Raw genomic sequence first — 21,240 nt, 5'->3', positions numbered from 1 at the left:
GCACGGTTTCCCATAGGAATGCATTGAAAATCAATTAATGCGTTCCTATGGAAACCGCCTTCAGACCAGGTCCAGGGACAGTCTGTCCCCCGACCTCTTCTGAAGGCTGGGGGGGGGGGAACAAGGGCTTTTCTTCCCACCCCCAGCATTTTAAAAAACCCCGGGACAGCGGAGGACTTCTCCGCTGTCCGGGGCAATCTGAAAATGCTGGCGGGCGGCATTTTAAAATCGCCCCGGGACAGCTGAGGACTTCTCCACTGTCCGGGGCGATTTAAAAGCCCCTGGGAAGGCAGGCAGGGGGGAACAAAGACTTTTGCCCCCCGCCGGCCTTCAGAAGGTGTTCCCTCCCCACCGCCCGGCTTCGGAGCATCGTTCCGAAGCCGGGCGGCGGGGGGAGGCGTTCCCGCCCCACCGCCCGGCTTCAGAGGAGCCTTCCGAAGCCCGGCGGCAGCGGGAGGAGGTGTTCCCGCCCCACCGCCAGGCTTCGGAGGAGGTCCGAGGACAGTGGGGAAGACGCGCTGCGCTTCCCCGCTGTCCCGGAGATTTCCCTATGGGCTGTCGTCTTGCAAAGCAAGCCCATAGGGAAATTCGTTTTGCGAAGCGCCTCCAAAACGGAAAACCCTTTCGTCTAGCGGGTTTTCCGTCTTGCGAGGCGTTCGTCTTGCGGGGCACCACTGTATTTATTTACTTATTGTTACCATTTTGTGGGTAGATTTTTCTCGCCTAAGTTTCTTGTGAATAGGCCACATTTATCCCATGAACCTGAGGGGCAAAGCTAACATGTGAAGGATCCTTTATTGTCCCAAGTGGTATTTTGTTGGCACAGCTTATATGGGACACAGGTTGGTCTTGAGCAGCTCACATGGACAGTTACATTGTCCCGAAGCAAGCCTATATTGGCTGGAGAGAGCAAGGAGACATTTGCATTTTGTAATTCCCCCCCTCCCTACAAATCTTACGCTAATTAATATTAATGGACTGAAGGCTGTCTTCTTTTCCTATCATCTCTCATTCTGTATTATGCTGTGGGAGCATAATATGATTAAATTTAGGGAAAGCCAAGAAGGGGGCTTTTGGATTTTGTTAAGGGCCCTGCTATCTGTTCTCTCCACCTCCCACCGCTCCCTGCATATCATTCAAACAGGTGTTCTAACTCTAGGGGGTTTAATGTGTCTTTGGCCCCCTCAGTATTTGTTGGAAAGGAGCTGGTTCCCCTTGATGTTGAGGGGCCCCAGCGTGCGTCATGCATGCATGTCACATGCATTGTGCATCATGTGTCGCAGCTTCAGTGGCCAAAGCGCTCAACCTCCTCTAGATGGTGCAACGTCACACATGATGCACACTGGGCCCCCTCAGTCTTGGGGGCAACTTGACACCTCTGCATTCAAGTAATAATTCAATCAAATTTGGGAACATTATGTTGTTCTTATATTGGACTGAATACTCATCCAGGCACAACATACCTAATTCTGCCTTTCCTTCACTTTCAGGAGGATTGTCGATTTTACCTTGTACTTGATTGTTTCCGAGTGATGCCCATGAAGCGGAGGGAACGGAGGCAGCAAGACTGGTGAGACTTTCTCTGGGCTTTGTTATGAGCTTGATGTGTGAATTTACATGGAAGAAGGTTGGCTAGAAAACGCTTAGATGAGTCTTTATATGAGTCTGCTTGAGTTTGCATCACATTTTACTTAAGCTTGGTAAATTAAACTGACTAGGGGTTGTGAGAACTGTAATTGAGTATTCAGAGTGCTCCCCATTCTTGCTCTAGCCTATGAATTTGCCAAATTACTTTATTACGAAGCAGTTCTGTTTATTTCAGAATATCAAGTGTCCCTAGAACTTCATAACTAAATGCCATCATTTTACTGGCAATCTATAAGGACTGACAAAGCTTAAGTATGTTTGAGAGACCAAGGTTGAGGTTTTGTGAGCAGAATGAATTGGTATGTGTCCTTCCCCAACAGTCTTATTTTGTTAGAGCCTTACTACCTGTGATGTGAATGAGGTGGTTAGCAATCGTATTGTGGCTTTTAAAAATTTAAGTGCCAACCCAGAGGTGCATGTATGGTTTTATCTCAGAAACTCCAGGTATGGTGAGGTGTATGGTGTGGGAAGGTTCAAATCTTCTACTCCCAGCCACAATTTAAATGAAAATAGCCTCTGCTGCATACCAATTTATATTTGGGGAAAATGTTTTCATTAGCGTCCTGTGTAGTTAGGCCCTTACCTCTTTTAGTTCAGTGCTGCAGCTTTCTCAAATTGTCAAAGAAGGGGATTTGGAAAGATGACAGGCAGTGTACCCTGGAGGCAGCCATTCATTTTTGAGAGAATTGCTACTTAGTGATGTTTTTGTTACTGGAAATTGAAGCTGCAAATTGGTTGTTTTTAAAAATGAAAATAATAATAATTCTCCAAGTGGCTTTGGTAACTTTTGATGGGCTTGGGATCTACCATATTCAGAAACTAAGAGTATTCTGTAATTTTTCATATGATCGGTCAGGTTTCGAAATCCATTCTTTAATCCATTTGTTCTTCTGCTCTGAGAAGCTTAAGTGGTAACTTTGGACTATGGTGAAAAGCTGGGAATGCTAAGATGTCATCTTTTTATAGCAACCGGGAGCCCTCAGTACTGGAGAAGATAAAGGAACTGTGGCAGTAAGTACATGGTCCAACAGTTGTTTCTTCATGCTTAATATGTGAGTTAGCTTAAGATAGCAGTGGAAATATTCTATGTGGCTTACCAAAACACGTTTCAGGTTCTGTTTTGCACATATTAGTAAGGTTTTTGTTTTAGAACAGTCAGAGCTCAAAACTTCAGGTTCTCAGTACAGAAAGGGCTATTGTGAAGATAACATGGAATAACCTTCATGGACACCACTCTGAACTCCTTGGAGAAAGGATAGTGCAATGAACAGCAAGATATATTACTAGAATTGATCGATAGTTCTGTATGTACAGACAATAACTTTTCACTAGATGATGATATAGACTCTACTATATAGGAATCGTCCATAGTCCACACATTAGTTTTTATTTCTCTTGTTTCAAATGCCAAATTTTGCAGTAGAACATGTTTGTAAGGAAAATTATTAGGAAGCTAATAGTCCCTTAACTGAGATATTTACTTTCTTGTAATCAATCCAGAAGTAGAGAAAGAATGAGCTGTTCAGAAAGAAGGAAGGATTTACTGTACTAGCCATTTCTAAGATGTCATAACAAGTATTTTGGGATAGGGATGTGCTAAAATGTCATCCTTAGAGTGGATCAAACTGGGTCAGATAAAATCAATTAACAGCAAAATTTGATTCAGACATAAAAAGGAGGTTGTTTGAAGGTTTTGCAAACCCATTGCCATTCTTAACTCTAGGTTCTATTTTGTTTGTGTCTTTCAGGAAAAGCCTTGCTCTCCAGCCCTGGTCCAGCTCAGGTATTGTATAGTGAGCATTGGACGTTTCTAAAGGGAAATCCTAGTGTAACCTAATAGAAGGGGCTGGTTGGTATAAGATTAATTAAGTCTCCATTTCATACTTGCATCATGCAGTACTGCAAGCCCGCAACCTATGTGGAACTGCACATAAATGACAAAACACATAAAGCCAGGAAGACCTGTAAGAAGCCATAAAAAAAAAAGTTTTAAAAACCTCTTCCCCTTGCTTCCGGACCACTTTTCAGATCAACTCCCATCATTCTCAGACCACCCCCACTTGCTCAGTCAACCTTCCCCACACATTCCAGATGACTTTTGCTCACTTTCAGGTCACTTTCCCCTTGCTCTCCATGCAATTGCTAGACCCTTTCTCACTCTGATTCTCTGAAGGTGCCCAAACACTCTCCCAGGTGACAGCAATGGCAGATGGGATTGCCATCTGTTGTTTCTCTACCACATTTTGATTTAACCCTATTTTTCCTGTGGTTTTCTGATTTATTTGTTTATTTGTTTATTTTTTGGTCACCTGCATAAGGTTGTGATTGCATAAGTAAAGTGAGTGTAAGTTTCAGGCTTACTGTAAGTGGTTTTTCTGTCCCTTATTGCCTTAACAGAGAATTGATGGGTGTTTGCATTGCATAGCTCTGTGTCACTTTGATTTATTTATTCCTAAGATTTCTTTCTTGCCCTTTACCAGATCCCAGGGCAGGTTACAACAATATAATACACAATTGTAAAATAAATAAAAACATTACAGTTCTAAGAATGGGTAAAACTGTTTTAGCCAGATTAGTATACATTCAACAAAAGAGGTGGATTCCACTAAACAAAATCCCTTGTCAGTGGACAACGGTGCATCTGGGCCACTTACAGCAGAGGACAAACATTTTGTAATCTGCTTTTAGATAGCAAGATTACATCCTGATTTATGTGTTTTGCTGACAGCAGAAATTTTCACCTTGTTATTGCCAGAATATGTTTACCTTGGATCAAATTACAAAAAGACTGATGCAAGCATATTTCTGACTAACTTTTAAAATTGGCCTAGTGTTGTAGGCATCTGTTTCATTTTCATTTAGCTCTAATGCGAAATGTTATGGGACTCTTGTTCCAAAGCTAACACCCTATTTTACTGTGCACATTTCCTTTTCCTGTAAAGAGCCATCATCTGTTTCTGAAGTACTGCAGGAGATAAAGCAGGATCGACTCAGTACTTTAAAAGAAAATGCCAAGGATTGTCTCAGTTTATTGAACCCCAGCAAGCTATTGGATTCTGAGCAGTTGGCTGTATATCCTGACACCAAATGGCAGGTGGAACGCAAGCAAGATAAGGTCTGTTCTCTGTTCTGCCTGTGACATCTCAACTGAAAATCACAGGGATGGGGTGTGTGGGTGTGATGGTTGAATGGGTAGATAGATGATGGAAGAATAAAGAATAAAAAATACAGATCAAAACTGATAAAACCTTCATCCCTGAAAGTAAAGCAGATGTCAGGTTTTTTTATTTCTCAGATCAGTGGATCTGGTAGAATTTCCATACTGGCTGTAAATGGCTGAGATTTGCTCACCAGGGTCCCTTATTTTCTATTTTATTGCACAATTATGTAATTGGTAAGATTTATTGGCCTGTTAAGCATTGGCTGGGTCTGCGTGGATCTGTTGTGCTATGCAGGGAAGCAGAAGTGGAGTAACAATTCTGATTTCAGGTTCACAAGAATGTCTTTGCCATCCCAGCCAAGCTGTTAACGATCAGTGCAGAAAATGAAGCATTACTTCACAAGTCCTACCTACCAAGTGAGTGCCAGAGTGCTGGGTGAAAGATTACCTTACTTAAGGATGGAGCCTTCCTTATGCTGTTGGGCCCATCAGCCCCAGGCAACATGGTCAATAGCTAGGGGTTGTGAGAACTGTAATTGAGTATTCAGAGCGCTCCCCATTCTTGCTCTAGCCTATGAATTTGCCACATTACTTTATTACGAAGCAGTTCTGTTTATTTCAGAATATCAAGTGTCCCTAGAACTTCATAACTAAATGCAGCATTTTAATGGCAATCTATAAGGACTAACAAAGCCTAAGTATGTTTGAGACACCAAGGTTGAGGTTTTGTGAACAGAGAATTCTGTGACCACAACCAGGAGCTACATTTTAATACCCAAGCTACTGTAGAAGGGAGAGTGCAAGGTCTGGCTGTTTTTATTGTCCACCACTGCTATTTTTTTGCACAGAATCTCATAGTTCTTATAATCTTGCTACCATTAAAATGATTGTTATGAATTAAGGGTGAGGGCTGCTGTGAGCTGAGGTGGTGCATTTGTCAGATAAGAGGAACTGAATCTGGCCCACCCTCCACAGGCCAGGGGGACAGGCTACCAATCCCCTGGCATCTTATGATGTCAGGTGATTCAAAGTTCCAAGTTTCACAGTACTAAGATCACATATAAACCTCTGCCTGCTGTCTTTTAAAGAGAAAGTAAGAGCTTTTGGTGTCTGGTGCCTTTTTCTTCCTTGCTTCATTTTAAAGACTAGTCAAAGTGTTAAGATCGGAGATAAGAGAAATGCTGCCTAGTCTTTCACAGTCTTGTTTCCTTGGTAGGTGAAGACACCTCTTCGTCCAGCCCTTTGGGGAGGGGTAAAGTGTAATGGGGATGGAAAAGTGCTTTTGCTTGCTGCTTCTGCCTCTTGGTTTGGTTGTTGTGATATTTATGGTGATTTTCATTCCAATTTTTTACTGATGGTGTTAGTTTTTTAATGGCTGGTTCTAATACATGTCTCTTTCGGGGAGTCCGTGCTAAAAATCAGATTGTCCTTTATCTTACAGAGCCCTCTCAAGCTATTCTTGAGAGTACTCAAGATGATGAGCAAAGTACTGTATCTTTTTTCAGTGGTGAGTAGCAGTAGTTGTCTCTCTGCCTGCAAGGCCACAAAAGCGATGTATGGCTTTTCTGTTGACACAAGTGCAGCTTTCTACTTAAGGGGATATCACATTATCTAAAAGACACCTTGGTCCACAACTGAGCTCTCAAAGTCTAGAAGACTACAGTGGTACCTCAGGTTAAGTACTTAATTCGTTCCGGAGGTCCATACTTAACCTGGAACTATTCTTAACCTGAAGCACCACTTTAGCTAATGGGGCCTTCTGCTGCTGCGCCACCGGAGCACGATTTCTGTTCTCATCCTGAAGCAAAGTTCTTAACCTGAAGCACTATTTCTGGGTTAACGGAGTCTGTAACCTGAGGTAACCAGAGGTACCACTGTATTATGAAATCAGTAGTTTTACAGATAATGGTTGCTTGTCTGTATCCAAAGCTCCTACTGAGCAGCATCTCAATAATAGTCATAGGAAGTTGAATTTCATTAGGTGCCCAACTTTGTAAGCCAAGAGTGGAAACCTCTTTCTGCCTCAGTATTGCATTCCCAAGTGGGCAGTCTTCTGGGTGCCACATGCCAGTAGTTGGCAGAGCAATGGGTGTAGGGAGTTATTGTTTGTTACTATGGTATTTTTTGTGTTTTTATACTGTAAACCATCCTGTGATCCTTGGATGAAGGGTGGTATATTATTATTATTATTATTATTATTATTATTCACCAAACTAATAAATCTGCTGAGACCTTGAAATGCTGCAGCAAGTGCCCCTTGACTCAGTTACAAGGAAAGGTGACAAATGTCAAGTTCACTTGCTTATGCTTCTTAATCTATCTAATGACGTCTGGATAGTGGTGGTTGAGAGCCATGTGCTCTGTAATCTCTTCAAAACCTGACAATATTCATGCTTCATACCCATTTACTGTAGGCTCAGATACTTCTGGTGGCTTGCTTTGCTATGAGATTTTGGGATGAAACCTAATAATAATAATAATAATAATAATAATAATAATAATAATAATAATTTATTATTTATACCCCGCCCATCTGGCTGGGTTTCCCCAGCCACTCTGGGCGGCTTCCAACTGAATATTAAAAACAGTACAGCATCAAACATTAAAAACTTCCCTAAAGAGGGCTGCCTTCAGATGACTTTTAAAAGTAAAATAGTTGTTTATTGCTTTGACATCTGCTGGGAGGGCGTTCCACAGGGCAGGAGCCACTACCGAGAAGGCCCTCTGCCTGGTTCCCTGTAACCTTACTTCTCGCAATGAGGGAACCGCCAGAAGGCCCTCGGCGCTGGATCTCAGTGTCCGGGCTGAATGATGGGGGTGGAGACGCTCCTTCAGGTATACTGGACCGAGGCCGTTTAGGGCTTTAAAGGTCAGCACCAACACTTTGAATTGTGCTCGGAAACGTACTGGGAGCCAATGCAGATCTCTCAGAACTGGTGTTATGTGGTCCCAGCGGCCACTCCCAGTCACCAGTCTAGCGGCCGCATTCTGGATTAATTGCAGTTTCCGGGTCACCTTCAAAGGTAGCCCCACGTAGAGCGCGTTGCAGTAGTCCAAGCGGGACATAACTAGAGCATGCACCACTCTGGCAAGACAGTCTGCGGGCAGGTAGGGTCTTAGCCTGCGTACCAGGTGGAGCTGGTAAACAGCTGCCCTGGACACAGAATTAACCTGTGCCTCCATGGACAGCTGTGAGTCCAAAATGACTCCCAGGCTGCGCACCTGGTCCTTCAGGGGCACAGTTACCCCATTCAGGACCAGGGAATCCCCCACACCTGCCCGCCCCCTGTCCCCCAAAAATAGTACTTCTGTCTTGTCAGGATTCAGCCTCAATCTGTTAGCCGCCATCCATCCTCCAACAGCCTCCAGGCACTCACACAGGACCTTCACCGCCTTCACTGGACTAAGGAGCACATAGATAACTACAGATGTGCAGTTCTCCAGTATAGCATGAAATTTTTTAATAGGTGTTATTTGACAGGGGAAAAACATTTGTGACCGTGGATGGCTGAAAGTAGTCTCATATGCGGCCAGGGAGTCTTGAAAGGATGTGGAGATAAGATATCAAATGCCACCCCCCAAGCTACAATGCTGTGCATGTGGTTCAAAGCTATTCCATAAGCATTAGTAGATGTAACTTCAGAACCTCTGCTCTTATTTTTCCACTAAACTAATTTCTGAAAACCTGCTCTGTAGATGATATTTTGAATGATCTTGAACTTACTTTGAGGGCAGACCATGCTCCACCTTAACACAGCTTGGGAGGGGAGAGGGTAGTTCTGTCCTACTTTGGTTACACCGGCTGCCTTCTTGGAAGAGAGAATTTCTAGAATGTTTGAATGTCCAGAGCTCTTTCCCATTACTTTAACCTGACCTCAGGGTCGCCTGCACCTTTAAGAGGCCTATTTGCAGGGAAACAATTGATTGCACTCTTTTTTTTGGCAGCTGAATCTGAAAGCCCAGATGGTTCCTTAGAAAACCCTTGGGATGAAATTCCAGTAATGACTCTGTCCACCTCCAGTGGTGAGTATTCATGTTGTTGTCCTACTGCCTGTGAAGAAAGTTGTTCTGTTTCTCTTTGTACCAGGTATTTGCATCAGTGGATATTTCTTTTGGCCTTGATAGTAAAGATGAAGTATAATTGGAATTTTCAGCATGAAAGAAAGTCAGACTGTTTTATTGAAGAAATCAAATACAAATGACACAAGAAGTTAAGTGTTGATGTTTTTAATTGATATCTTGATTTATTAAAAAAAATTGTAGTTTAGGCTGCTAAAGGTTTCTGTGATTCAATGTTCTCAAGGTTTCAAAAATTAAACTTATTTATTTTGCTCCTTTCTTGCTTTCAAAATAATGAGGTTTGGGCACTATCCAGCTAAAGTTAAGTGATGTAAGTCATTTATTTTAGAAATCAATGAAACCTAGATATTCTTAACTTTGGGTGGATTATGATGTCTGAAAATTATATTCTCAATTTTTTTTTAAGAGATACTTGGGAAATGACAAGCATACTTAATTCACAGCGAAGCAAAAACATCACCATGCATCCTTAGTAGTGCAAGTATGTCCATCTTGAGTTTCTACTAGAAACTGGCAGCCGGAATAATCTGATTTTGCTGCAGCCACACTTGCTGTCTTTAAATATCATAGGTGTTAACTGGTGGTTGGTTTTGCTTGTTTTTTACATTCTGGTTGGAAACAGTGGCTAAATTGGGCTGGTCTCTTCCATGCTTCAACACTTTCTCCTTCCCAGTGCTATTTTTCTAGAAACCCTAGAGAGCTGCTGCCAGTAAGTGTAGACAATAGTGACCTAGAAGTCGGCAAATATGTCCTCTTTTTTCCTCTTCAAAATATGGCAACTCTACCATGAACACATCCCTTGTTCTCTTAGAGTAGCAATGGTGCCCACCTGAGAGGTGCTGGAACTGAGTTCCTGTGCGTTCCCTCTGAAAAAAAGCCCTGCCAACACCATAGTTCACTTCACCATCTTTCTGCTTTGTAAGATGAGACACAAAGGGCTTTTTACCCTTCTCCTACAGTGTGAATAGCAATTTGCAGAAGCCTTCCTTTACTATGCACCTCTGCTGTTCATGCCATTCGCTTATGCCATTGCTCTTGCAGGGATATGAGCAACAGGGCTGCATTATAAGGAAGTGGGCATTGCCAAAGCCTCTGACTCTGTTCATATTGAGGGTGAGAGAGTTAAATTTGTCTGTGTCTTGGGCCCAAATCTAAAATAATGAAGGAGGTTATGATCCAATCTAAATTTTGTTATTAAAGTGCCTGTGTCGGGCTTAAGTTTTGATTGAGCTGGAAAAGGAAACCACCACATTCTTCTTTGAAGCTGCTGTAAGCCTCATTTGAGTGTTTTTTTCTCCAGTGAGACAAACAGCAACTAGGGAGTTGAAAGCTAGATTGAGATAATGGGATAGGCAGGAAAGAGTCAACCCCCCCCCCCCGCCACCTGTTGTTACTTGAATCAAAATGTGAACTCTTTGTGCTGCTTTAAAGGAAACACACACACAAAAGAGAGATATCACTCACTGATCTCTTGCATCACACCCCATTTGGCTCATACTTTGAATTAGACAAGGCAGTGGGTAAAGTGTTACAGGGGAAAATGGAAAATTGGTTGCTGACCAGATGTGTAAAACCTACCTGTGGGCTAGGGCATGTTGAATTTTCCAACTTTCAAATTCCAAAAATGAGGGGTGCTAAAAAGTTGTTAACATGATTTGGGAATTCAAAAAAAATACTTTGGTTAAATAAATATAATTTTGTTTTGCTTGGTAATTAAAATGTGTGGAAAAGTGCATAGAAATCATTAGAAATGATTGCCAAGTATTTGCAGTTATACAATATATTTAATACATATTTTATATTACCTGACACTTTCAGAAGGTTAAACATCTTTTTTTGTGTTTTCCAAGAGTTTATTTGCTTCTTAATCAAATGTAGACTTGGTAAGCTAAATGTCTAATCACAAAAATAGCAGATTTGAATTTCTCACATCCAAAAGCATATTTTTAAGATTCCCCCCCCAATTGAAGAAATTTGCAAATTTTACCCACTAAGATGACATGCTCTACTGTGGCACTAAGCTCAAATTATTTATACTATAGTTGTCCTCCTGTCATGGCCTATTTGGAGCCTACATTGTCATCTAGCCAGTCAAAATCTCTTACAAATCAGGTTCATGTCCCTGTTCCTGTCCCCTTGAAATGGCAGAATTACCCACATGCAAATAGCCTTCAGAATATCGTGTAATTCTTGGTTATATTTGCAAGTAGCTGTGTATATTTTATGTTGACTTGACTTTCACAGCCATTCTTTTTGAGATCATTTGTACCAGGTTCACAGTAGCCTGCTTGTTTTCTTATATGACTTAAAAGTAGTTGTTTCCATTTTTGCTTTGGCAGACACATCTGGTATATCACACAGCCTCCCCTGCGCACAGCAGGTGCTCATGGCTAATACTGCCAGGGAAGAAGAGACTCCACGCTCCAACAGCTGCACCCCAGATTTGCTGGAACCTCGTGTTCATATGTCCCACTGTAGCTCTGGCCAGGATGCGCCAAAAGAGACTGTGTCCCCATCACTACTTCCTTTTCACAGCAGTACATCTCCCAAGGAATCTGCCAGTCAAAAATCCAGCTCTGTTGCATTGATCACTGCACGTAGTGTCAGCAAAACTGCAAATACTGATGAAACCATTCCCTGTGGCCCATCACTGAGGAATTCACATTCTCACACTAATATATGCCTTCGCTCTTCTGTCCACTCCCCAATTCAGAAAAATATCTCTCTTGGGTCCTTGTCTGAAAATAAAGAGGAAGATCATATGGCCCATTTGCAGAGGGATCAGACTTCGGTGAGAAGATCTGGGGAGAAATTCCTGGACATAAGCAGGACATGTGTGGCAGCTAAAAGGAAACAAATGACTCTAGATGAGGAGCCTACTGAGACTTTCTCTGGTCCCACATGTACCAGTCTGAAAGCCCTAAGGCAGCATACTACCACGGCCTTTCCAGAATCCAGTAATATGGAATTGGTAGCTATGAACATGTCCAAAAAGAGCCGGATAAAGGAGATGCAAGTTCAACAGCATCAGGTATCAGCCCAATTTAGAGGCACAGAGGGAGTCCTGGGAAAGGGAAGGGAGCCAGGAGCCTCAAAAGTCATCACTAGGCCAGAAGAACAGCTTGGAGTTCAACAGCAGGTAAATCTGATCTGGGTGAACAATGATGGTAAAAACCCTTTGAAACACTGGTTTATAGCCAGGATTCTCATAGTGTGAGTAGGGGCTCCCTGACAACTGTTTGAGAAAGCCTGGTCTCTTCTTTGCCCCCAATCCAAATATTGTATTTATGTTTGATTCTACCAATAGGCAGAGTGTAGAGTTTTATATTCACTTGTGCAACGTGAATGACTTTTCCTCACCAGTTGTGTGGCCTCATGGCTTGAAATCCCTGTCTCTTCCCTTCTTCCCATCCTCCCTGCAGAGAGTGGTTTGGGAAAGAAGTAGCCTGTAAATCTCAAAAGACAGAGCAAGGTAGCAAACCTGACTTCAAATTCACAAATCTGCTTCTGTTCCTTCCTGCAGGAGTATGTGAGAGGAGCCCCTTTTCATTTTACGTACATGCCACCAACATCTGAACTCTGCTCCCAAGTGCACTCTACAAGGTTAGTGTATTTCCAAGCTAGTAATACTTGAAGTGATATGGGAGACAGAGGGATTGCCCTGCATAGAGTCCAAAGGAACTGCCTACTGCAGGAACAGGAGAGAAATAACTGGGAGAAGGTAAAAGTAATTGTTCAATGACTGCTGCCTTCCATAAGATCTTGCTAATGATATACCGGTATTTTTATTTTGAGGAATATGACACAGCAGGCAAGAATGATCTGCTTATCCACCATCCTATGATCCTATTTTCACATTGTTTCCTGTTTTTGTTTTTGTTTTGCAGGATCTCAAGAGCATTGCTGGCATGGGCATGCTGGGTTTTCAACAGCACACATAAATGATAGTCTTTGCTGAAGTTCCTTGTTCCTTTCAGGTTGGATTTATCTAGTCACCTTTGCCATATTATAATGATTAGTACCTTACATATTAAAATAAATTTTTGAAAACAAATGTTTAGTATTTTAACCTTTAAAGCCCTATACGGCCTAGGACCCTCGTACCTACGGGACTGCCTCTCCTGGTATGCCCCACAGAGAAACCTACGGTCTGCAAATAATAACATCCTCAAGGTCCCAGGCCTCAGAGAGGTTAGGCTGGCCTCAACTAGAGCCAGGGCCTTCTCGGCTGAGACTCCAATCTGGTGGAATGCTCTGTCACAAGAGACTAGGGCCCTGCGGGACCTGACATCTTTCCGCAGGGCCTGCAAGACAGAGTTGTTCCACCAGGCCTTTGGTCAGGGCGCAGCTTGACTCCCTCCTCTGGCAGTCTTTACAGAACTTTAGCCTATGGTTGCCATCAATTTGATTTTAATTAATTTTATGATGTTTTTTAGAATGTTGCACTATTTTATTGTTGTTAGCTGCCCTGAGCCCGGCTTCGGCTGGGGAGGGCGGGATATAAATAAAATTTATTATTATTATTAGTATATGTAATGGCTCAAAAGAAAGGAACTGACTTCGCATGTGTGCCAGCGGTTGTAAAGCAGAGGCTATTCTGCTTTTGTCACAAGGGGATATGTTAGCTGCTTCCACAGGGGATGGCCAAATAACAATACCACAGTACAATCTTGTAGCGCATGCTGTTCCTAGAACCAATGATCAGAAAGTAAGCTGACCATACTAAATTTTTGTTCTCTAAGAGCGTAAGACCCATTTAGTCCAGCATCCTGTTCTCACCGTGGTTAACCAGGTGTCTATGGGAAGCACGCAGGCTGGACATTAGTGCAACAGCATTCTCCCCACTTGTGCTCCTCAACTATTCAGAGGCATACCAATTCCAATACTATCACCATTGCTAGTAGCCACCAATAGCCTTATTCTCTATGAAGTAGTCTAAACCCCTTTAATGCCATTCAAGTTGGTGGCCATTACTTCATCTTACAGTAGCAAATTTCATCATTTTCACTATGCACTGTGTTAGAAATACTTCCTTTTATCTGTCCTGATTCTTTCAACATTCAGTTTCACTGAATGGCCCTGGGTTTTAGTGTTAGAGAGGGAGAAAAACTTTCTCCATGCTTAATTTAGACACTTCTTTTATGTCATCATTGTCCCCCATTCATCTTTGCTTTAAACTAAGAAGCCACATATGTTGCAACCTTTCCTCAAGGGGGAGTTGTTCCAGCCCCATTCTTATTTTGCTTGTCCTTTGCTGAACCTTTTCCAATTCTACAATATCCTTTTTGAGATACAGTGAGACTAGGACAGAACACACTATTCAAACTGTGGTCACACCACAGTTTTTAATAAGAGCATTATGACATTGGCAGTGTTGTTTTAATCATTTCCCAAAGGCTCCCTAAAATGGAATTTGCCTTTTTCACAGCTGTCGCACCTGGGCCAACCAACATCTTCAAGAAGTTATCCACTACGACTCCAGTTTGGATGCCATAAGAGTGAGGTTGGGATTTTAATGCTTTCCACCAGTTTTCCTGGAACAGATAGTAAGCTGACCGGGCTGTAATTTCCTTGATTCTACTTGGATCCTTTCTTTAAAATTGGAGTTAACTTTCCAGTGTTTAGATATAGAGGCTGATCTTAGGGATAAATTAAATATTTTGGTATAAAACAAGCAAATTAAGAACTTGAGTGGATGACATGTGGACCTGTTATTTTTTTTCATCTTTAATTTCTGAGTAAGGGCTGGAATTTTATCTCTTCTCACCACTAACCTCACCACTCACCTCAAACTCCTTCCTGACAAGGTTCACGCACATGGATCTGGCCATTTGAAGACAGATGCACAACATTCATTCAGCTTCTCTGGAATCTCCTTTTTCTCCTGTAGTACACCTTTGATTCCCTTGCCATCAATAGGTCAAATTGCCTCCCTAGCAGGTTTCTTGCTCCAGTGTATTTCTTATTATTGCTAGTCTTAAGTTTTAAGCAATATGCTCTGCTTTTTTAATTCCTTCTTGCCTGCTTGTATTCTTTCGTTGTTTTAATGAGGATAAAACTTTTCTGAAAGAAGCCTTATTTCCTCCAATAGCTCAGTAGGTTAACTATGTAGGCACATTCCTGCCCTTGGTGGTACTTTTCCTTATAAGCATTATACATTGGAGCTGAGCTTGCTAACTCTAATTATTTATTTATAATAAATAAATAACCAATAAAAAGTAAAGAAACATATGGAACCTACTCCATTTAAGTTTTGTATTCATATTTCCTGTTCAGTTTCTTTAAAAAAATGAAATGAGAATAAAGAATATTGATTGCCTAAGTGTCAATGGGATATTAACAAGCTGAAATGTGTGCAGAGGGCTACCAATATGATAAAGGAAACCAAGCCTTATGAGGAACAGTTGAGGGAATTGGGTATTTTTAGCCAGGTAAAGAGGAGAGGAGATAGGAATATTTACTGTGAATAATACCTTCTTGTGTCAACGTCAGTTTTGAATTGAATTATAGCATGGGTCTGTAATTATTTTGAACATTTCCCCATTTCATTTAATTACAAAATGTTTTTTATAGCTTACATGCTTGATAAAATGAAAACAAATTTAGAAAAAAACAGCTCTCATAGAAAATATGTGCGTGCTTTTTTTCCAAAACTGAGCACAATAATTCAAATACTGTTTGAAAGTTTAAATAAAACAAATCTTTACCTTAAATGTAAAGAAAACCAGGTATTTGTGCTAGAATATATCTTAAATATACATGCAATATTTGCTTGGTAATTGATGATAAATACTGAAGAACAATAACATAAAGCTAGATTCCCCCCTGCGTTTTAGTGTGTGTCAAAGTCTATAGGAGTCTTGCAGTTTAATTCTTAAACCAGATTGTTCTCAAACTACAGAAACAGGATTCCATGGCTGTTGCTGTGTGTATCTCTTTCAATATTATTTGGGGATGGGGTGGGGCATGAGTTCCCTGAATGACTGAGGCTCGGTGAGAATCTTAATATTACAGATTTTCTACACCCAAAGCACTTGGGTGTAGTTAAACTCATAAATGATTGTGGAGAATGACTGAATCTTTCAGTGTTTACACACAGCACAGCACAGCTGCGTTTAGTGAGTTTCTCAGCACTGCAAAAACTGTCTTCACCAGCTCTTGTACAAAAAAAGTGCTTTCTGTGTGAAAATTTAACACTTGTAGTGACCTCCATGAGCAGCTGCAGGGTCCTTAAAGCAGGGAATGAGGAGTGCCTCCCCCATGTTGCTGAACTCAAGCCTCCCATCAGCTCCAGCCAGCCTGGCCAATAATCAAGGATGGTTGGAGCTTTAGTACCTACAACTTCTCCATCTGTGCTTTAAAGCATATTGGTTATGGTAAGTTGTTCCCTTTAAGATGGCATTGGGGGGGGGGGAGGGAACCTGCCTATTTTTCTAAGAGGTGATTAGTCATCTTGCAGTAGCTCTAAACAGAAGCACTGAGTTTTTGCAAGACACCTCTCGCTTACCCTTTTCATGGTACTTAAGCATCTTCTCTTTCTCCCACCTTTCTTGTACCAGCAAGACACAGATGGAGTCTGTAAATTGGAGGGAAATAAAGGCAACAGTCCTAATACCACAATAAATGAGACAAGAACAAATTCTGCTGATTTGAGTTATCATCCTCATTTAATTGTGGAACAGAGGAGCTGAAACTTCTTTATTAGTTATAACTTGCTGAAAGCTGCCAAATCACACCCTCCCCTTATGCCTCATTCATGCCAAACACCTAACTGATGCCAATGGTTATTTGCCTAGAATAGAGTTTTCCCCCCTAGGCAATACGAAGGCTATAGAAAGATATGGCAGAAGTGGAATCCTAGGAACAGAAATGATGCAGGCTAAAGGACGGAGCAAGATTGTCAATATGAGACAGACCAACCTGGCTTTGTGGCGCTTTTAACCTTTTCTGCAAACCCCAAGCTGTCCAAATTTCACACTCCTGAAAAGTACAATGCAAGGCAGGCAAGTTTAGTGTATATAAAATAGCCCCCCACCCAACCCTCCTGCTGGTGGTTCTCGGTTTCTGGCACTACACATTTTTGCATCTGCACCAGCTGCCAGCTGTATAACTTGCTGGAAATAGCCGGTTTCCTGCATACTCTGCATTTGGCTTTTCCTATGTGAACCATTAGAACACTGGGCACTTACATGAGAGTATACAAGGGTGAAAGGTGAAAAGGGGACAACCCAAACGTGCAAGAGTTTTGACATCACTTTATCTCACTGGAAACACCAGCTCTACCAACCAAGGAGCCATGATGGGGCTTGCTTGGCCCTGTGCTGAATCGCTTGCACCTCCTCAGATGGCTGTTCTGCTGCTTCAAGTTATAAGCCTGTCTTCTGTGCTCATTTGTGTGAGCTGCCATCATGCAGAATCACCAGCCACTGACTCAGTGCTCTTGTGTTGGTGACTTGGAGAGTGGCACAGCAGTTCTTTGGTCTAGGGCTGTATTTTGTGCGTTCTCTAGAGTTTGTTCCAGAGCTCGTTGCAACTCTTCTTCCATTTCTGCTTTTGGCTTTGCCTCTGTGGGTTCCTTGTTCCTTCCTTGGCGTGGAGTGCCTGCAAGAAAATCCACAACCATCCTATCAGCATAATACCAGTGGCCTTCTTTACTGCCTGCAATGAGAACCTGGGCTCCTTTGGAAGGAAGGAAGGGATATAAATTAATTCAACCAACCAACCAACCAACCAACCAACCAACCAATAAACCTAAGAGTCCATCTGGATCAGATTAAAGGCTCATCTAGTTTAGTGTTCTTTTCCCACAGTGGCCAAACTGATACTTATGGGAAGCCCACAAATGGAACATGAAAGCAGTAATACTCTCTGATGTTCCTCAGGAACTGCCTCTGCTATGGAAAGTATTGTGATTAGTACCCACTAGAACACAATACTGAAAAAGAAGTCAGATTTGGAAAATGTGAATGCAGAACATTTTATACTTAATGTAGCATCAACCATCTCTTAGATACTGCTGTCCAAAAAACAGGTGTTCATGGGGTGGGGTTGGATTATTGGCTCCTCTGTGGTAAGTGCTAGGTAATTATACCACTTGTGCCGCAATCAACAGAAGTTGAGTAATAAAGTTTGGAACCAACTTGGGAAGTTTTTATAGAAAAGTATTAAATTTGTCTATGGGGGGGGGGGAACACTGTATACTTTTTTGGGGCGGCGGGGGCGGCTGTCCTTACTTGGTGAGTCAGATGGTGTAGATGTCCCGGGCTCCAACAAGGACTTGGGCTTAATCTTCCATTTCACAATTGGGGAGCGCTGCAGACAAAGAGGAAGCTTTGCATCTGTAGGGAATAAAAGTCAGGTGAACATGTTAACCAGATTGAGAAAGAGGCCTGCTGCAGTTGAGATAGATAATGAGGCTGGCAGTTCTGTAAAATGTCACTAAGTACATTCTGTGTGTAATATTTAAGGATCACTGTACACAGTGCTCCAGCAGATGCTGTTCTGTTCTAGAGCTCTTGGCAGTGATATCCCACTTCTAGCCTCATGGCAGATGGGCTAAAGTCATATGTACATAGCAGTAGTTACAAGCTGGCAGATGAGCACAGCTAATGGACAATGGCCTTCAGAGTTCAATTCCTTGGCTCCAAGTACAGTGGTACCTCTGGTTACGAACTTAAGGCGTTCCGGAGGTCTGTTCTTGAGATGAAACCGTTCATATCCTGTGGTGCACAATTTCCATTTGCATCCTGGGACAAAGTTCGCAACCAGGAGTAGCTACTTCTGGGTTAGTGGAGTTCATAACCCGAAGTGTTTGTAACCAGAACCGTTCGTAACCAGAGGTACCACCGTAGATTTTTATTGGTATTCTTATTGCTTGTCAGTTTATGCTGTAGTAACACACTTCTGTCATAATCTTTTTATTCAAGAGAATCCATGAACCCCCAGTTTCGCATTATCAGGATATGTGGCTAGTGGCAATTCCAATGGACATGTAAGCAGTGACTTGCCTATTATTTCTTCCAAAACCTGCTTATATTCAGATCTCACACAGAGGCTTGGTGGTTTCTTTGTATCACAGTTCTGACATTCATAACCTCTTATCTTGTCCAATGGTCTTTTATACTAATGAATGTTTCACTGACCTTTCTGATTGCCTTATTTATTTTCTCCCTTTTTAATATAAGGCCATTTGGGACTTTATGTCTGCACTATCTTATTGTTGACCCTTTTAATCAACATTCAGACTGTTGCAGATTACTCACACACCCCTCAGTTTATCTGTTGCCTACACGCCTTACACTTTCTCCTATCCATATTTTTAACCCCTCTCTATTTCATTGAACTTGTAATATAGAATGAGACACAAGCTGGTGACAACCAATAAGAAGGATGGCAAATTTAAGCAAGGCTGGTGGTCCAGATTTTTTGGGCGGGGGGAATTATCTTAAAAGGTAATATTACTCTTAGCTCCATAGCTCTACTCTTTCTCCTTCAGCCATGCACATTTAACACCATAGTCTCCTATCTTGGTCCATACCCTCTCCACAAACATTTTATGAAGCAACATCATATATGATTTCTCTCTCTCTCTCTCTCTCTCTCTCTCTCTCTCTCTGTGTGTGTGTGTGTGTGTGTGTGTAAAACTTACATTCTCCCCATCTGCTGACCAGCAACAGCCTGTCTCACTTAAGGAACACTCCAGGTCCCTGGTAATTCGGTACATACCTGAGGCCCAGTGCCTATTTTAGAAAAAACTAACCCTTGCTTTCTGCTGACAGCATTTTGAGACTACTATCTAACCAGTTCCTCACACTTTGAAGTGTTGAAGACACTGTCCTACACAGTTCCCAAACCACCACAAAACCTAACCCTGGTACCTTGTATATTAATTCACCTGACTTACTTTTACTTCTAAATAGGTGGCAGGGATGAAGGCCAATCTCACTGAATCAGTGCTTAGTGGAAGAAAAAGCAATACAGTGGTGCCTCGCAAGACGTAATTAATTCATTCCGCAAGTCTCTTCGTCTTGCGAGTTTTTCGTCTTCCGATGCACAGTTTCCCATAGGAATGCATTGAAAATCAATTAATGCGTTCCTATGGAAACCGCCTTCAGACCAGGTCCGGGGACAGTCTGTCCCCCGACCTCTTCTGAAGGCTGGGGGGGGGGGCAAGGGCTTTTCTTCCCACCCCCAGCATTTTAAAAAACCCCGGGACAGCGGAGGACTTCTCTGCTGTTCGGGGCGATCTTAAAATGCTGGCGGGCGGCATTTTAAAATCGCCCCGGGACAGCGGAGGACTTCTCCGCTGTCCGGGGCGATTTAAAAGCCCCTGGGAAGGCAGGCAGGGGGGACAAAGACTTTTGCCCCCCGCCAGCCTTCAGAAGAGGTCCAGGACCTCTTCTGAAGGCGGGCGGGGGGCAAAAGTCTTTGCTCCCCCCCGCCTGCCTTCAAAAGCCTTCCGGGACAGCGGAGAAACGCGCTGCGTTTCTCCGCTCTCCCGGGAAGGCAGGCAGGGGGGAACAAAGACTTTTGCCCCCCGCCGGCCTTCAGAAGGTGTTCCCGCCCCGCCGCCCGGCTTCGGAGGAGCCTTCCAAAGCCGGGCGGCGGGAGGTGTTCCCGCCCCGCCGCCCGGCTTCAGAGCACCCTTCCGAAGCCGGGCGGTGGGAGGAGGTGTTCCTGCCCCGCCGCCCGGCTTCGGAGGAGGTCCAAGGACTGGGGAAGACGCGCTGCGCTTCCCCGCTGTCCCGGAGATTTCCCTACGGGCTTTCGTCTTGCGAAGGAAGCCCATAGGGAAATTCGTTTTGCGAAGCGCCTCCAAAACGGAAAACCCTTTCGTCTAGTGGGTTTTCCGTCTTGCGAGGCGTCCGTCTTGCGGGGCACCACTGTATAAGTCTAAAACGTTGACAGTTGTTTCTTGTTAACAAATCCAAAATGAAATGAGACTGGGAGAAGGGGATTATCTGAAAAGTACCCCAGGGCGCATGGAAGCAAGAGTTTTTGCTTCTTGCAAGAGCCACCTAGACAGTAAATTCATTCTTTAGATCATGATTTGTGCTCTGAAAGAATGCTGTGCTCTGCATGTTTACTTACGGTGCAGCTCTGCTGCACAGGCCTGGTCCCTGAGCTGTTCTTCATGAACAGACATGGCCCTCCGGTTTGCCACAGGCTTCAGACGAGATTTGGGTTTGAGTTGATTGTCTGAAAGATAGAGGGTAGGGGTTATATGCTATTCAAGCAGGCCTTGACAAATTTCAGGCGTATTCTGGGAGCAGCCACACAGAAAGTAGGTTTTGCTGTTAAGCCATATCTCCTCCAGATTTGGCCAGCCTATCACTGGCAAGCTACAAGCTTTG

The 21,240-nt window shown here is 42.9% G+C and overlaps 2 protein-coding genes across 9 annotated transcripts in view; one reads left to right on the top strand and one right to left on the bottom strand.

The window, feature by feature from the left end:
• The window catches only part of LOC114602020 (uncharacterized), a 39,157-nt gene extending 25,739 nt beyond the window's left edge, over positions 1–13,418 (top strand). For 2 of the 7 annotated variants that reach the window (XM_077931698.1, XM_077931703.1), the window contains exons 5-14: positions 1,491–1,570; positions 2,614–2,658; positions 3,396–3,430; positions 4,590–4,762; positions 5,137–5,224; positions 6,249–6,314; positions 8,753–8,830; positions 11,227–12,026; positions 12,411–12,490; positions 12,775–13,418. In XM_077931698.1, the coding sequence (XP_077787824.1) occupies positions 1,491–1,570; positions 2,614–2,658; positions 3,396–3,430; positions 4,590–4,762; positions 5,137–5,224; positions 6,249–6,314; positions 8,753–8,830; positions 11,227–12,026; positions 12,411–12,490; positions 12,775–12,832 (1,503 nt within the window). In that variant the 3' untranslated portion in view covers positions 12,833–13,418. Of the gene's footprint in view, positions 1–1,490; positions 1,571–2,613; positions 2,659–3,395; positions 3,431–4,589; positions 4,763–5,136; positions 5,225–6,248; positions 6,315–8,752; positions 8,831–11,202; positions 12,027–12,410; positions 12,491–12,774 lie in introns of all 7 variants that reach the window. The other 5 variants (XM_077931696.1, XM_077931702.1, XM_077931701.1 and 2 more) reach the window with 4 other exon arrangements.
• Positions 13,419–16,526: 3,108 nt separating this feature from the next.
• The window catches only part of CARMIL2 (capping protein regulator and myosin 1 linker 2), a 66,665-nt gene continuing 61,951 nt past the window's right edge, over positions 16,527–21,240 (bottom strand). For both annotated transcript variants that reach the window (XM_077931695.1, XM_077931694.1), the window contains 3 exons: positions 20,978–21,085; positions 18,121–18,225; positions 16,527–17,488 (listed from right to left, as the gene is read on the bottom strand). In XM_077931695.1, coding sequence (XP_077787821.1) covers positions 17,319–17,488; positions 18,121–18,225; positions 20,978–21,085 — 383 coding nt within the window. In that variant the 3' untranslated portion in view covers positions 16,527–17,318. The remainder of the gene's footprint in view (positions 17,489–18,120; positions 18,226–20,977; positions 21,086–21,240) is intronic.

The sequence above is a fragment of the Podarcis muralis genome, chromosome 7 (assembly GCF_964188315.1).
Source record: "Podarcis muralis chromosome 7, rPodMur119.hap1.1, whole genome shotgun sequence".
In the NCBI taxonomy this organism is placed as follows: Eukaryota; Metazoa; Chordata; class Lepidosauria; order Squamata; family Lacertidae; genus Podarcis; species Podarcis muralis.
This window is presented reverse-complemented; position numbering and strand designations above follow the sequence as displayed.